Raw genomic sequence first — 16,936 nt, 5'->3', positions numbered from 1 at the left:
AATTTTTACAAAATAAATGGGGAAGTTTTCCTTTTATGGAGTAGAAGGGAATATCTGCCTTAGAAACAGAATTTTTGAGAATTGGGATATGTGTGCCCAGTCTCTAGGCTAGGTTTTGGAATCAGTGTAATAGACAACTATATTGATTGACATCCTGATAAAGCAGCTGTGTATGATCAGTGTTATGAGAGAAAACTGATGAATTGGAGACTGGACACGAAAGGGACTATGAAGGTGACTTATTGTTTTCTACACTTTGCCTAAAAAGGAAACTAAGATGGGAAAATTCACCAGATTCAATTTGACTCAACTTAAACTTCAGAAAGTTGAACTACATTTGGAAATTGTAGATTCATGCTTGTACACGGACTTATTATGCTTCAGTAAATCTACCATGGACTCTTTACTGTATTTTACAGGAAACCTGATTCAAGAGCATTAAGGGAATTTTTATTTCTCGGCACTAGTGGAGGTCTTTGGGATATCTAGCATTTTAAATGATAGAAATGTAATATGTTAAGAAAACTAAATGCTAACAAATAAACTTCCTATATTCTCAGATTTGCTACAAAAGATATTAATCTACAGACCCTTCAATGAGAAGCTCAGAATCTTTGACAATCTGGTCATTGATTAAAATATCTGAATATGAATTTAGGTGATTAACTTTAGGCATCCAAGTTTGACAACTCTGGCCATAGTCTGTTATTGTCTTTCAAGACCCTCACAATCTTAGCAGGAGATAAATACCAAGGGGGGGAAAAAAACCCACCACCACAAAAACCTTCCTTACCTAAAAAACAAGACTTCACATGCAGGTAAAACCTCAGTCATAGTAAGTCAATACATTATATCTGTGGTGATGTTAAATCTCCACTTGCAGAACTGAACTCAGTAACAAAAAAATAAAGTATACTGTTTAAAGAAAAAAAGGTGGAGGAGATTCAAACACCAGGCAAACTGTAAATTCCATTGTCCAAGCAGGAAAGAACTTCAAAATTAGTATTTAGTAAGCAAGTATTTAATAAGCAAGAGACAATCAAATTGTCTCAAATTCTGCCGATATAGCATTGGTGTGGACAGCATGAAACTTGTGCCGTTTGGGGCAAGGGGCGCAAAGTGGGCAACGTAAAGTTAGATCAACTTAAGCAGTAGTGTAGACCTGCCCATGACCATTAAGTTTTCCATCTTTCTTCTAACACCAGTACTAGCATACTCATCTGACAAATGGATAAACTACTACTGAGAATTAGTAGATTGCTCAAGACTGCAGAGTCAAATCAGGGGAAGAGACAGGATTCAAACTCAGGAGTGCTGATTTTTAGTTTTCTAGCAACACTGCCTCCTCTTAAATATAGGAAGGGGGCAGGAAGGAAAGAACAGATTAAGCCCTTCACCCTTGCAGGCTAGATTGCCATTCACAATGCACACTACTAAAAATGGCTGTAACAGTTCCATTGCCAAGTTAATGTCCATTTTCTTTGAGTTTGTCCTGTATTTTGAACCAAGAGGATAGCCAAAAATTCAGAGTCTTAGTGGTTGTTCCAGTTAAGAGGAGAAAGTAACGATGAAATAGGTACCTTTAATGCAATCTTATTTACAAATAATGTACAAAGTCCTGCTTCCCCTAAACCCAGAAGGAATCAAAACAATAGGATATAGTTTCTTTGCTTATAACGCCAAACGTTTTTTAGCTAGCACCAGACCCAAAAGCCCTCTCTCTATGCTTCTCACATACCACTTGTCCAGCCTGATTCCAGCTTCCTTCTCTGTCTGTTTCTGTGTACTTCTCTGTCTGAAAGAAAATTAACAACAGGGTGGATGGCAGTGGTCTCTTGAGCCCTTGAAGCGTCTCTGTTATTTTGTGGAATTTACTGGCTTACACAGAACATGCTCATTTTGTTCTAATGGGGAATTCACCACTCTGAATTTTCCACCCTCAACTTCCACAGGAACAGTCTCAGTTGCAGGGGTCAGCCATGATGAAATCATGTTCCACCTTGAATAGTCCTGTGGGATAACTTTGTGCTTAGTCCTGGGACCCAACAGTATCCTATACACAACTTCATTTATTATTGTGTCAGTACTGTATAGGGTCCTTCCAAAGGTTTATATAGATTTGGACTCCTCCCCTTCTTTCTTCCAGGATTATTTGGAACCAGACCAAGTCCCCTCTTTAAAAAGTTTCCCCATATGACCTTTTCATCTTATCAAGAAACTATCATTGAATTTTCTCTAGCAAAGGTGTGAGCTTTTCCAGTTCTGAATTGTAGGGTTTCTACATAGTCCAAATTCCTTTATTCCTCTTTAGGATCTCCATACAAGAGGCTGCTGCAGTCCTTAGTGCAAGCCCAAACATGAGGAATGCTGGGTATAGGTGGTACTCTCACTGACTGCTGTTCTATAAACCAGTGGTCCTCAACGAGGAGTATGTGTACCCCTGGAGGTACACAGAGGTCCTCCAGGGGGTACATCAACTCATCTAAATATTTGCCTAGTTTTACAACAAGCTACAGAAAAATAACTAGCCAAGTCAGTACACACTAAATTTCATACAGATAATGACTTGTTTATACTGCTGTATATACTATACACTGACATGCAAATACAATATTTATATTCTAATTTATTTGTTTTATAATTATACGGTAAAAATTAGAAAGTACGCAATTTTTCAGTAATAGTATGCTGTACCACTTCTGTATTTTTATGTCTAATTTGGTAAGCAAGTAGTTTTTAAGTGAGGTGAAACTTGGGGCTACACAAGACAAATTAGACTTCTGATGTAGGAGCAGGATTGTATAATTGAACTATAAGAATAGAGGTACTAATGTATGTCTTGATTTCATTTTACCAGCCACCCCATTTGAATAGCAGAAAGATGACCCTTTGGGGCTAGGAGAGATTCTGTTTCCCATGCATTACAAATAAGGCCCTTTTAGTTCTTTGTTTTAAGGCTTAACTAGTAAGAGACAGGATCCTGTGTTGTGTCTTATGTTAAATGGATTAGAGGAATGTTGAAGGCCTACGCGCCAATGTGAATTGTTTTGGTTATAAAGTGTAGTAAGCTTTAATTTACAATGTCTTTTACTTGATATAAAATACTGCTGTTAGTATTCTTAAAGGTCTCTGTAAAAGACTGTTTGTGTGAATGAGGAACGTATGCATCAGGAAAAGATAAGGTATGAAGGCCATTGTTATAGCCAGATGGTCAAGGAAGGAGTGAAGAGACTTGACATCAGAGAACCATCGATGTGCATCCATAATGAAGGAAGGGCAGACTGATGACCCTGAGGTGAAGGCTGGCCCCCGTAAAGACAGGACAATTGATTAAATCGAAATCAGGACAGGATGACCCTCTCGGAGGTGTATTGGAATGTTGACATCAAGAGATACACCAATTAAGAACTAACCGGTCCCAAACTGACACAGCAAAATCCATAGACTTCAACAGACAAAAAAAGACTATAAGAACAGGGTGGTTGGCCATGGGACTTTGGGTTTGTCTTGCCACACTCCAGGAGCACTGGAGCGTGACCAACAGAGCCCTGCTCCCCTCTGCGACCAATCTGGCTGGCCACTACATTGATCCAAACTATAAACATCAACTGGCAGAGGAAGGGGTGTGTGTGTGTGTGCGCACGCGCGTGTGCACGCATGTAAGTAAAGCATATGCTACCTGTTGTATTCTCAATAAATGTGGCGTGCTGCCTTCTCCCCATAAAGATCCCATGTGCTTCTTTTAAGTATAACACCGAAACAGGTATAGTAGTTTGAAAAGGTTGAGAGGCACTGCTATAAACCTTCAAAAGGAATGCGATATTCTGTTACCAGTCCATTTGGTGCTGTTCTATAAAAAGGTAGTGAGCTGAACACCACCATCCCATTAGACTATGGACGAGCTGGGGTATTGCACGTTTTATGAATCCCTGCTGAAGCACTTTGGATTCTAAGTTTCAAAGAGATCAAAAGGAGAAACTCAGTTGGGACCCCAATTGAACGACAAAGTCATTCACTAGGATGCCTGCCACCATCACAGTGCCTTGATTTCTTACTGGGTAAACTTCAGCTCATTTTGTGAAGTAGTCAATAGCTACCACAAAATAATTGATTACTAGCCTGTCTCATGCAAAGACCCAAACATATAAATAAAATATTGTTTCAGAAAGGCTCTCCCAGTTTTAGGAGAACCCTTCTTTGCAATGTGAGCATCAATTTTCCTGCACCAGTTTTTTACATCCTGCCTGCATTTTACCCAATAGAAAACCTCTCAGCTTGGCTAAGATTTTTGCAAAACCACAGTGTTCAGCAGTTTTAAAATAATCACAACCTCAGAACTTTCTTTTCAATCTATATGGCACAAATAGCTAATACCTTTACCCATAACCTGCTGGTTTTTTCCATCTTTTAACTTCAGGTTTTCCCACTGTGACCAGAAAGCATTTATTTTGGTATTGTGAAGGGATACTGCATTCCAGAATGGCTGCGTTTGCCAATGGATTTTCCCACCACATACTATTCTTATATCAAGATCCTCTCTTTAGAAAGCTTTTAGCTGCTCTAAAGTCTACTTCTACGACACCAGGAACATTTTCACTTCTGAAAACTGTGGGAAGAAGGCAGACACTCATTTCTTCCTAGGAACATTCTTTCTTTAGCAATGAATTCCTTGCTCTCCTGGCACTGTTTGCAATTAGACCCCGAACAAAGCATCAGCACTATCATGTCTGTGCACAGACAAGTGTGCAATTGTGAAATCATAGTACTGCAAGTTTTTCCAACGACCTGGGAAGTTGCCTTTCAGGATACCCTGAATCTGAAGTGCCATTGCAGGGACCTTACACTTTCTTGCATACAAATAGTGATGAAAATATTCTACATATTTAATCACTTCCAGGAGTTCCTTTCAGGTACTGCAAGAATTTATCTCAGGAAAAGTTAGACATTTGATAATAATAAGCCACTACCTTCTCCAGTTCTTTGTGTTCTTGTGTCAATACTGACCTCAAACGAAAGCATTAGCATATTAGTCCAATATAAAAAAGCATTCTGAAACATGGATAGGCAAAGACAGGAGCAGTCACAAGAGCCTTTTCCAACTCTGAAAATGCCTCTTCACACACTGCTGACCACTGAAATGGTTTCCCTTTCTCAACCAACTTATGCAGTAGTTTTGCAGCACTGGCAAACACCAATAAATCTTCTGCAACAGGAGCAGAGATCTATAAAACTTTACATATCTATGAATGTCCTGGGAGACGGCCAATCTGTACAACTTCAATTTTTCTTTTTATCAGTGGAAATTCCTTCCACACTGATTGTGTGCTCAAGATAAATTACTCCATTTTGAAACAATTCACATTTTGGCGGTTCAATTTCAGATTGGAAACATTCTGTTTACCACAGACCATTTGTCAATCAATACATGTTCACCAAGATATAACATAGAAACAAGCAGCTGAAAGAGGCATGCCATGTAATACTTTCTCCAGTTGTCTGTCAAAAGTGTCTGGTGCATTGCACAAGCAAAACAATTATTTCAAGTTATCGCAGGCCTTGACCTGCCGTGAAAGTAGTTTTTCCTTTGTATTTTCGATCCACTTCCACTTTAAAGTGACTCCACACAGAATCTGGTGCTGCCATCTATTTTCTCATCCAGAACTATGGTTGAGGCCCAGGGACTAGTAAAGCCTTTGTCTTTATTTTTCCCTGTTGGAAGGACATTCCCCTCCTCCCCGCAATATAAAGCACAGATGATTAAATATATCACTACACACTTTTGGGTATCATTTGCTTCCAATATACAACATCCTCTTGAACAAACATGGTACCAGTGCACCCTAAGATGTCTTACATATTTCATTATGGATACAACAGAGGAGCTTTAGGCTATGCTTCAGGTTGCACTGAAATAAAGCAGAGAGTAAACCTTGGTTATACTGAAAAATAGCGTATCCTCTACAAATTTACAGCACTTGAAGTGCAGAATAAGTTTTGTGTTTTTGATTAAATTTTTTAATTTTTAAAATTGGCCATTTAAGAATGCTCTTGCTGATTTTCAGGAAGCACAACCTTCACTTTAAATTGCCGGTCAATTTCCCGGCTTTTCCTAATGTCTCTGTTTTTGTGTGGTTGAGTACTCTTACTGGTTCTGAGAACTTTCTGTTTTTAGCTTCCAGCTTCCATGCTCTGGAAGGGTACAAAGCACTGATAAACAACCTTAACTCTCCTTTAACAAGCTTTTTTTGTTGGTGAATATACAGTCCATAAAGAACAGAATTCATCATAGGCTGTGTTTATTTCATTTCCACCCCCCATCATGTCTTCCTTCCTTATTTTTCAATTTCTACCTATGATAGTTCCAGAATATGGGGTTGGGGTGGGGAAAGGGAAGAGCTATTTCCTTAGAAAATGTCTAGAGAAAGATTAAGTAGCACCAATGCTATCAACCAGTTTAACCTTAGGGTGCTTTTCAATTTCTAGCTGATGACTAATTAAATTCTAATTGTATATGCTTTTGGGAGTATTTGTCTCTTTCAGCATCTGACCCATCTGTCATCATCCACTGTGCATCACACTAGCTCTGAGCATACACAGGGAGTTCTTCCTGAGCCACCATGACCCCAGGAGTTGTCCCTGTGAGAGTTTCATGACTGAATCCAATAGACCAGCTTGGATCTGTAGTGTATATATTTTCCTTGTGACACAGACATTTCCCATGTATTTACTGTAACGTACAAAGAATACATGTAGTATATGCACTATATATTGACAAGCACACAATTAGGTCTATTTGCCACTAGTTAAAAATTATCACTGTGGCGAGTACTTTGGTGAATGAAGCATAAGAAAGTATTGCCAACTGTCATTTCTACCAACTCTAAAAAATCTCTAGACAGAACATTTTCAGAAGAGTTCTGCTCTCCTTTATTACAAATATCTGAAAAATAAAAAGGTTGATGTTTGCTGTTTTGGTTTTGAATTGACTGTAGTGAGTCTTAAGGAAACAGTTGTCATGTTTAGTGTCTTATGTGGAGAAGTCTGTGTGACTATTAAAAAAAAATAAGGATAAAGCTTGAATGGTTAAGCACCAAAAAGTCATTAAATGCCAAAGTTTAGGATGCTACTATGTATGCACTACAACGCAGCTGTATTATTAATGATTTGTGTTCTCAAATACAATACCAAAATATTTCTACATTCCTCAATATACATTTGGCATCTTGTAAATTTCTTTATCTTTACATACCATAGTTCCATTAGTTTTTCTGTCATATAACAGTTATTAATTTAGTGGCAATCCTAAGAGCTGCTGTGCACTGCTTCAATGGAAGTCTTCTCAATTACAAATTGCCTCAACATCTGTCTTTCAATCATTCACAGCACCCATGTTCTATACACTTAGATATTCTCATGTTTGGAGACATGCCTCTGAACAGCAGTTTATTATTTCTATATCTCAGACACCGTTTCTCAGAGAAATACGCATATACAAGGGTAAGATACCCAAACATGGAAGGCTCTGATTTAGCAAGCAATGGTTTAATAAGAACCAGTAGCTGAAAGTTGAAATTTTAAAAAATTTATCTTTCTTTCAAACTTGAAATAATCATGTGTAATTAATCACTGGAACAATTATCTAGGGAAAAAATGCTTACTTATCCTACAGCCACTGTCATTCTTTAAGAGTTGTTTTCAGTATAGATTCCACTGTCAGAGGACACACACGTGCCCCTTTTAAGTGCCCCAAATGTTCAATGTTGGATTCTTTGGAATAGCAGTATGCTTCAGGGCTGTGCATTCTTGTGCTACCATGCAAGGGCAAGAAAGGGAGATGTAGCTTTTTCTATGATGTTCTTCAATTTGGATAAAATATGTATACTGGCATTTGAACTGTAATTGTGTAGAAATTAAATAACGTTTAAATGTTTTTAAGTGAGTTTGCTACTGAAGCAACACATTGCCGTACTTTGATAACTACATAAGAGATTAGTGCAAGGATTAATTCTAGTATTTGATATTTGAGATATTAGTGTAAATTATAAGGAAATAATCCTAATCCAAGTAAAAATATCGATAAAATTTTGAAGGTTTTTTTTCCATTATTAGGTTGTCATAGGTTGTCCTCAATTCACACGTCAGTCAACTCTGCTCACAGGAAATTTCTCATGGGTAAACTTCACTTATTGTACAAAAAAACCCTAAGAAATTAGCTGATCCAAGCAAAGGCATTGTAAAGTATCTACTTCAAAATAATGAAAAAATATCAACTTATAAATACAAATACAAACCTTACTAAGAGTACTTATATCAACCAGTTAAAAAAAAAAAAATCAACATACATCCTCTCCAGGAGTACTGTAGACTCCAAGAATGAGGATTTAGAATTATTTGTCTTCAATATACCTATAGTACCCAGTAGTAATCATAATACAATTATCCTTCACCTTTCTGTCCCCTAACAGAGTTGGAGTCTGTTTTGTTTTATAAATGATATGGTCAAAAGAAAAAACTGACCTTTCAAGGAAGTTGGTAAAACTTATCCCACAATACCAGATAGGAATGTAGTGTTGGAGGCATTTATTAGAGTTTTAGAGAGTATTCTGATCACTTCATAGGTCAAGAGGCCATTTTTTTTGCAGACCTATGATATCTACTTTAGAGACTTTGAAATTAATTCAATTGTGTAAATAAAATAATTTTGATAGTGACACACAAACAACTGTGCACTGCCAGAGAACCAGCAAAATTTGTCTTTGCAGCTCTTGCTAGATTGCTCACATTTGGTTATCTACTTTGCTTTTATCCTGCTTAAATTCACAAGTATGATTCTGAATGTGTCTTTTTTAGCTGTGGAAGATTCACACATTTATCAGAAAGCTCACACTTATGCTAATGATACTACAGTCAATATCCACAATACATAAAACCATTCTTAAAATTCCCCACCTGTCTTCCAGTGTCTAGCATTTGTATGATCTTAATGTGTTTAGATACTGATGTTTATTTTTGTTATGATTCTCACTAAATAGTAAAGTTTGAATGTAAAGAGACAGTTAAAACTATCAGATTCCATTATATTATTAATAAGGCTGCGAGTTTTTCCACAGAGGTCACAGATTCCGTGACTTTCCATGACCTCCGTGACTTCTGCAGCGGCCAGTGCGGCTGACCCTGGGGGCCGCCTGAACAGCTCCGGTGGCCCCGGGCCAGCCGCACCAGCTGCTGCTGGGGCAGTCTTGGGCCACTGTGCCCCCCTCCCCGCAGCAGCAGCAGGAGTTTGGGTATGTGAGGGGGCTCAGGGCTGGGGGAAGGTGAGGGCTCTAGGCGGCGCTTACCGGAAACAGCGACATCCCTCAGCTCCTAGGCGGAGGCATGGCCAGGCAGCTCTCGGCACTGCCTCCACTCCCTGCCCCCAAACACCCGCGGTGCCCCTGTGCTGCCCACCCCCCTCCAGCATTCGTGGCGCCCCCCTCTCCCCCACACCTGCAAGATTTAGTCAGGGGTATACAGTACAAGTCATGGACAGGTCACAGGCCGTGAATTTTGCATCTGATGAAGTGGGCTTTAGTCCACGAAAGCTTATGCTCAAATAAATTTGTTACTCTCTAAGGTGTCACAAGTACTCCTCATTCTTTCTGCTGATACACACTAACACGGCTACCACTCTGAAACCTGTTTACTGCCCATGACCTGTCCATGACTTTACTAAAGATAACCCTGACTAAAACGTAGCCTTAACTATAAACTTACTCCTAATGTAAAAATAAACAAAGTATGAGACATTAAGGATCAGTCTTAAGTACTACAAACAAGGCTATTCAATCCCATCAGTCAGTGCAGCAACCTCCGTTTCAATTATAGGTGAACCCTATTGTGTTTCACGCTAATCATAACATTCTCCTTAACGAGTTTTGGAACAAAAATATTAGTCTACTATAAAATCAGGAGCCAACTATCTCAGCTCCTCTCACAGCACAAAGCAAAATTAATGAACTACTACAGAATGTGTACCCAATCTACTTATGCATCCTTTAGTACTTCTTAGCATTTAAAAAATTTAGGACTAGCACTTCAATATTCAATGACATCTAGTTTTCTAGGCCACAAATTTTGTATTTTTTGTACTCCTTTTAATTTCAAAGGAAGTTTATCAACCCTTTCTACTTTTCTCCAATACATATTTTGGATTTTTCAATAAAAAAATTGAAATCCCACTTTGAAAGCCAACTCAGTGTCTCACATACAAGGATGATTTAAATGGTCTAATGAGATTAGTAACACTAAAAATATTTTTAGTACCAGTGTTACTCGGATACACCGAACATGTAAATACAACTGATTATGAAGTGTCAAATTCAAAGCCCATTAACTCTATGAAAAGATTCTATTTACTTAAGTGTGTTTTGGATCAAGCTGCAAGTAATTTTCATCATGGTGACTATCTTTAGCACTCATTCTTATCAGACAAATTGAATTGTAAGTAACTGTAGAAAATAAAAGGGTGTTTAAATATGTTAGTGTTTCTACTTGATTCAACTAACTTAGGTCCCAATTATCCTGCAACTCAAGCCCACACAGTCAGTTGCAGGACCAGAACCTTAATCTGTAGCAGTTTAGGTAAAATATTCTTGAGATAGTTTGCTGTTCAATCAATCTGTTCTTTAGATTTACACACCCCCCCACCCACCCACTTCATATATTTTTAAAAATATACATATGCAGGTGATTATGACCCAATTCTTACCTTTCTCTGTTAAATTTGAGTGAATGAAGTATAGCGGGTCTCTTTTGACGCAAATTCCATAGGTGTAAGGTGTCATCAGCCAAGGCACTCACAAGAGCTCCCTTGAGAAAAAGGATCATTCAGATGTTCATCTACATTTAAAGTTTATACTATCTTTCACTTGTGTAATATTCAGTTTCCAGAGACTTGTTTAACCAACATCAATGTGAAGAAATTTTATAGCAAGACCATCATTCAAACTGAAAAGTGCTATAGTAAATTTATACTACTACTTAAAGTAACAGCTTCAACTTTAAAAATTTACTTTTGGGGTAAATGTAATAAGAACATTAATAAAACATGGAAATGAGTACCAGTTTTATTTATTGAGAAGGTACATATTTTAAGCTACTGGATCACATTAAATACAATATACTATGTGTATTTCACCACAGAAAAAAAGACTAATTCTTAAATAAGTCACATATTGCCTTGTAGAAAGTAATAAAGCTTTTGGTGATATTTCTGATGGAGTATTTAGAAAAATATTTACCACTTCTTTTTAGAAAACTATTTAGTTTTCTGATATCCCTTATAACTGTTATTTTACATCAATGTCTCAAGAAAAAACAGTAGTTTGTTCCGTAAGATCCCAGAACTACTGTATCACATTTCATGAATATTCTTGAAACTACCACAAAATTTATAAATTAAAGGTTTGTTTTTTAAACTACCAGTTCTGTCTGACAATGTTAACACCTACTAACTCTTACAAATTACATCTCCGAGTAAATTATTTAAGAGCCTACAGGAAAACAAATATTTTTATTTTTCCAGCTGGTTTACTTCTTATATGTGACAGCATTTTTGTTAGTTTCCTCTGTCTGAACTAAGCAACAGCAGACAGCAAAAAATAAATTAAATCTCAGAATTGTTAAGCCACAAAAATTGGCAAGGTGTTTCTGGAGCAGATGTAGATAAATTAATCTCTTTTAAATGACCTATCTTTCATATTAATGGTGTCCCTTTAAATTCCAGATGTGTAGCTACTCAATTAACAATGTTTTTAATAAAGATCAGACTAAATAGCTTTGGCAAATGTTTAGAAAGATGGTGAATGAGGTAATATCTTTTACTGGGTTAACTTCTGTTGGTAAAAGAGACAAGCTTTCGAGCTTATCCATTCTGCAATGTTTGACCATAGTTTTTCTAAGAAAACCTATGAACATTATTATCTTGTTTACTGTGATAAAATACCCCAAAGAGAAAATTACTTTAGTAGTTTATTTTTGGACACCTGTATTTTTTTCTTGGAACAGAGCAAGAACAAAGTTAATATATAAGGACAATGAATAAATTATTACTATTCGATAAATATATGAAACAGTAATTCATATTCTTATTTGTATTTGAATGCTTTAAAAATACAGCCTTAAATATATGACGTACATTCTTTTTGAATGACAGTAAAGATTAAACTCTTTACAAACCTCATTAATCAGGAACTGGAGCTGGATTACTGCAGCTTCACTGTCATGTTGGCAGTAGCATTCAACTCCTGGCCGACCAAAACTGACAATGCTATTAAGGAATAACTGTTGTATGTAACAAAAAATTAGTAAAAATGAATATTATAAAAGACTTGATGTTTCTGAACAAGTCCTAAATAGCTTTGCAATTTGGTGCTTGCATTATTACCAATTTAGTTAATTATAAAACATGCTTATGTAATAATCAGAAAAGTTATAAATCACAAAGCCATTTCAAAATGCAGATCAGACACTTTATTCCTGTTCTTATTTACAATATAAATTAAGCCCCATCTTAATGATGTTCCAAAACTATTACTTAAACTTTTCACAAATTTGGCTGAGGAAGGATCAAAGTGGCAAGGGAATGGCAGAGAAGTAATTCCAAAGGACAATGAGGTATTATGGCAGTTGTGAACTCACTGTCACCCTCTCTATGCTCAGAGGGTGACTGAAAGGCTTTCATATTGGTAGGATTGAGGTAAACCCGGGACTGAACCACAAAAGGTGAAACCTAGACTTACTTCTCAATGAGTCCTTTATTTCTCTCCTTAAGAAATAAGGACTCCTCCTCTTTGGTGCCTTTCAGAACTGTAGGAAAAACATTACTTGCTAGTTAATTTTGATCTTTTGCCCTTTCCACTATCTCACATTTAGTTACAGAGCAGTGAGGAAATGGAAAAAGCTGCTGGAACACCTTAAGACCAGCAGGCTAATCAAAGCGGTCAGTGAAGAAATGCAGGGCCATGTTTAAATTAGTATTTAAAAGACGATTTGAGAGCTCTCATTGAAGGAAATTCTAGTCTTCTTATGCTCTCCAGTAACGGTCTGACTCTCCTACTCTAGTTCAGGGTTAGAGAAACAATCAAAGGGGCTTTTCAGTGGACGGAACTTAGGCCAAAATATTATAACACTATCATATGCAATATATCGGTGGAACACCACCTCGACTACTGTGTTCGGGTCCTATCACTTCATCTCAGAAGAGATATAGCAGAAAGAAAAGAAAGCCAAAGATGGGCAACTACAATGACTAGAAGAATGGAAAGAATTCCATGCAACGACAGATCAAAATATTGGGTCTGTTTAGGTTAGAGAGGAGGTGAAGAAGAGGGAATGCTGTAGAGATATATAAAATAAAGAATGACATGGAGAAGGAAAACAAGACAATCAAATTTAATACAAAAACCAAGACGACATTAAATTAAATTGAAAGAACTAATTAAGACTGAAAAAAGAATTTTAACAATATGTAATTAACCTGTGGAACTCCCTGCCACAGAAAATTGAGGAAAAGATGCAAGAAAAGATGCAAGATGCATTTATATGGACAGCATCAATTATATGGAAGGTTTAGACAAGTTAAGTAGTCTGGCATAAGCCAGCTACTAACTGCTTGAGGGCAGAAAGAATATTTCCCTGTGGACAAAGTTATTCAATATTTGTCCACTAATGGTTTTGTGCACCATTTTCTAAAGCATCCGATACTGACTACTGTCAGAGACAGAAGTCTACGGTATATAGACAGCTCATCTGGACCAGTACAGCAATTCCTATCTGTTTTAACCCTTTAGGAGCGCCAAACAACACTGTTTGAATGTTCAATCAACATTACTTCCTACTATGATTCAGCTATGGTACAGAAAACTTACGTCACAATAGGATAACACAATAAGTTATCTTATTCTTGTCTAACTTAATTTGACACCTAAAGGTTTCATAGAGCATCTACAACTGTATTATTGAAGTGACACTCAGTACCGTAAATCAGTTTACCACCACAACCTCATAAAATGTCAACTTTTTGAAGGAACAGCCAAGAGAAAAACAGTAGTTATTTCACAAAGAAACATATGGACTGTTGATAGGCGATTGTAAAAAGATGGGAGTTCTTAATCTCACTGCGTGTTGTAAATATCTTATTTAAAAACAGGATTGTCTTTTCCTTTCTCACAGCAAAAATAATCTTAGTCTTTCCAGTGTGAATGGTCTGACAACTGACTCTGGTATACTCCTAGACAGCAAATTAAACTGATAGGATAATATTTTCTGCTGCCAAAAGACAAAAAAAGGAGGATTTAGCATTCGTGAAAGTTATCAGAGAAGCTTGTATTTATCTTTTAACAGGTTCTCCAGGAACAACAGTATATCCACACAGCCACAACTACTGAAAGAAGGTTGTATTTTAAAAAAAAAAAAAAAAGTTTGGCACTTACGTAGAATCATACATATCAAAATCACTCTCCAAACACTAAATATTTATCACAGATACTATAGGGATAGCAGTAATTACCTCTGTATTAACACTGTCAACCCATTACCTTATGAAAATTCTTCCAAACATTTTTTGAAAAGCTGCAGGACTGGCACTAGAAAGACCCAGTGATAATCCAATCATATCTGGCCAGGTTATAAATAAAAACAAAATCCACTATTTTTATTTTGTGTTTTGTTCACTACACCTTCTTCCTGGCTTGCTGCCGAAAGCAACAAAATTTCATCAGTACTGGTCATTCACAGCTCCAGTCTTGTGCTTCAGCAACTCAGAGCACTAAGCCTCTGGAGAAAACAAAGGTGAATCATGATGCTTTCCCCCATCAAAATACCCTGTGCGTAAGGAGTTGGTGCACAGAGCTGGTAACTAGAAAACTGATGTCTAGATACACTTCTACTGATCAGTGTTGATTCTGAGTAGTTGTAACCTTTACTAATTGAGGTCTAATGCCCCACTAAAAAGTCACATGGCTGAGAATAGAACCCAAAACCTGCCTCAGATGTAGTACATTCTGCACACTGTTTCAGTGTGTCACCTGTGCTCCACTAATACCTAGTTCATATAGGAGAATAGTCTTCCGCTGCTAGCTAACTGTAGTTACTACTTTAACCTCAGCAATAGAGGCTCATATTAAAGTACTGAAAGTCCAAGGTACCTTGATGATATTTATGATTGAGGGTGGACTGTGAATTATACAGTTGCAAATAATAGAATTTGCTTTTATTTTTTAAATCTACATACTTACACATAAACTATATTAAAAATGTTAAGACTGCAAAGTCAAGAAGTCAGAAGTCAAGAAATACCAAAATTAAGATGGTCTGTACAACCTTAGTGTGTATGCACAAGGGAGCAGAATTGATACAGTCTTTAATTGAATGGGCATATAGCATTTTATCCAGAGAACCATTGCCTTATTCAGTACATAGCATGGATGGTGGTGAGGCACTCTTACTTTCTGGAGATGTTATATAGTAGAAACAGAATTAAATGAGAAATTGATTTGGCACATCCAAAAGCAAAGAAAAAATCCACAATCACGCACGTATAATTGCGTGCAGAGCTATTTCTGAATATCTACTGCTGAGAAAATGGAGTTGTATAAAGTATGATATACTGAAAAAGTCTGGTAAAAGTTACTATCTGAGTTACTGGTTCATATCCAAATGTTATTAGTGGTAAGCTATTTAGAAGCACCATCTCCAGTAATGTAACAATTGAAATTATCAAGCTTTGTATGCTAGGATTTCCTGGGTTCACACGAGTAACAAAAAAATATTTGCAACAAAGGGTTTTCCCAAATAGTACAATTAGCACTAAGCCACCAGAATGAATATCAGACAAATGACAGAGATTCTCTTCTGTCTCCACATCAAATATTTCAGATGTTTTAGTTTAGAATTTGCAACAGTACAATGTTTCAAAAGTTTCTCAGGCACCAATTTCAAGTTTAAATTAATGTAAATCACAATTTCACTTATAAAAGATTAAGGGTTTTCTTCCACCCCAGAAGAAAGAGAAAAATACTTAGAGAAAAATAATGAGGGGAAAAAAGCAATGAACACCACAAATGCTCTGTGTGAAGTAGCCCAGAAAGCAAGCTTGCAGTATAGTAGCAATTTTGCCAAAGGGCTGTGTATCTTGTTCTCAAAAATAAGGCAACTATTTAAAAGCACAAAACAGCTCAGAATGTCAATTAGGGAAAAAATGGAAAATATGCAATTAATTCTTTCTACATATAATATAACCTCAAAGTTCATTACAGGAAACTGGCAGAACCTTGAGCATTCTGCAGTTCTGCAACTAGTTCTTGTTTGTACTGAAAATTTACAGTTGGAAAGTGGAATGCATACAATATATACATGTTTTGTGTACTGTCAGTTCCATTCAAAGTGGAGCCTATATATTAAAAGGATGAAAACAAATTGCATTTACTGCGTTCACTTTGGCTGGCAGCTAAGATCAGAAATGCTGTGGATGTCAACTGGCTAGTCAGGTGCCTCCAACAACTTTCAAACAGGTGGTTGGCGGGGAGTGAAACACAAGTGAGATTTTCAGGCAGGAATGTACTTATGGTAAGGGAGTTGGTCTTTGCAAGTTTTTTTAAACACTACACTTACCAAAAGTACAGACACATTAAAGTATACTAAATTACCATCTGCTTCAATACATACTAATATTGTGTTGTGTTCATTTGTTTTTCCTCTACTACATGATGAACCAGTACACAATTGACTAAGTGATGCAAAACGCAAGGAACAGATGTCAGAGAATTCAGCATCCTCCACAATGCCAGCTTTCTTCCACACAGAATTAGTAGTTTACTTTAACCCCCCAGGGCCAACAAAAATGCAACAGCTAGCTATGTTTCCTTCCCAATCTTTTTATTGGGTTTCATCTGAATTT

The 16,936-nt window shown here is 36.9% G+C and overlaps 1 protein-coding gene across 10 annotated transcripts in view; it reads right to left on the bottom strand.

The window, feature by feature from the left end:
* Window positions 1–16,936, bottom strand: part of STXBP5 (syntaxin binding protein 5) — a 184,305-nt gene that overhangs the window by 137,990 nt on the left and 29,379 nt on the right. For 6 of the 10 annotated variants that reach the window (XM_073337576.1, XM_073337566.1, XM_073337569.1 and 3 more), the window contains exons 3-5: window positions 12,217–12,298; window positions 10,748–10,848; window positions 1,739–1,795 (exon numbers count right to left, since the gene is read on the bottom strand). In XM_073337576.1, coding sequence (XP_073193677.1) covers window positions 1,739–1,795; window positions 10,748–10,848; window positions 12,217–12,298 — 240 coding nt within the window. The remainder of the gene's footprint in view (window positions 1–1,738; window positions 1,796–10,747; window positions 10,849–12,216; window positions 12,299–16,936) is intronic. The other 4 variants (XM_073337570.1, XM_073337572.1, XM_073337575.1 and 1 more) reach the window with 1 other exon arrangement.

Source organism: Lepidochelys kempii, chromosome 3 (genome assembly GCF_965140265.1).
Source record: "Lepidochelys kempii isolate rLepKem1 chromosome 3, rLepKem1.hap2, whole genome shotgun sequence".
Classification (NCBI taxonomy): Eukaryota; Metazoa; Chordata; order Testudines; family Cheloniidae; genus Lepidochelys; species Lepidochelys kempii.
This window is presented reverse-complemented; position numbering and strand designations above follow the sequence as displayed.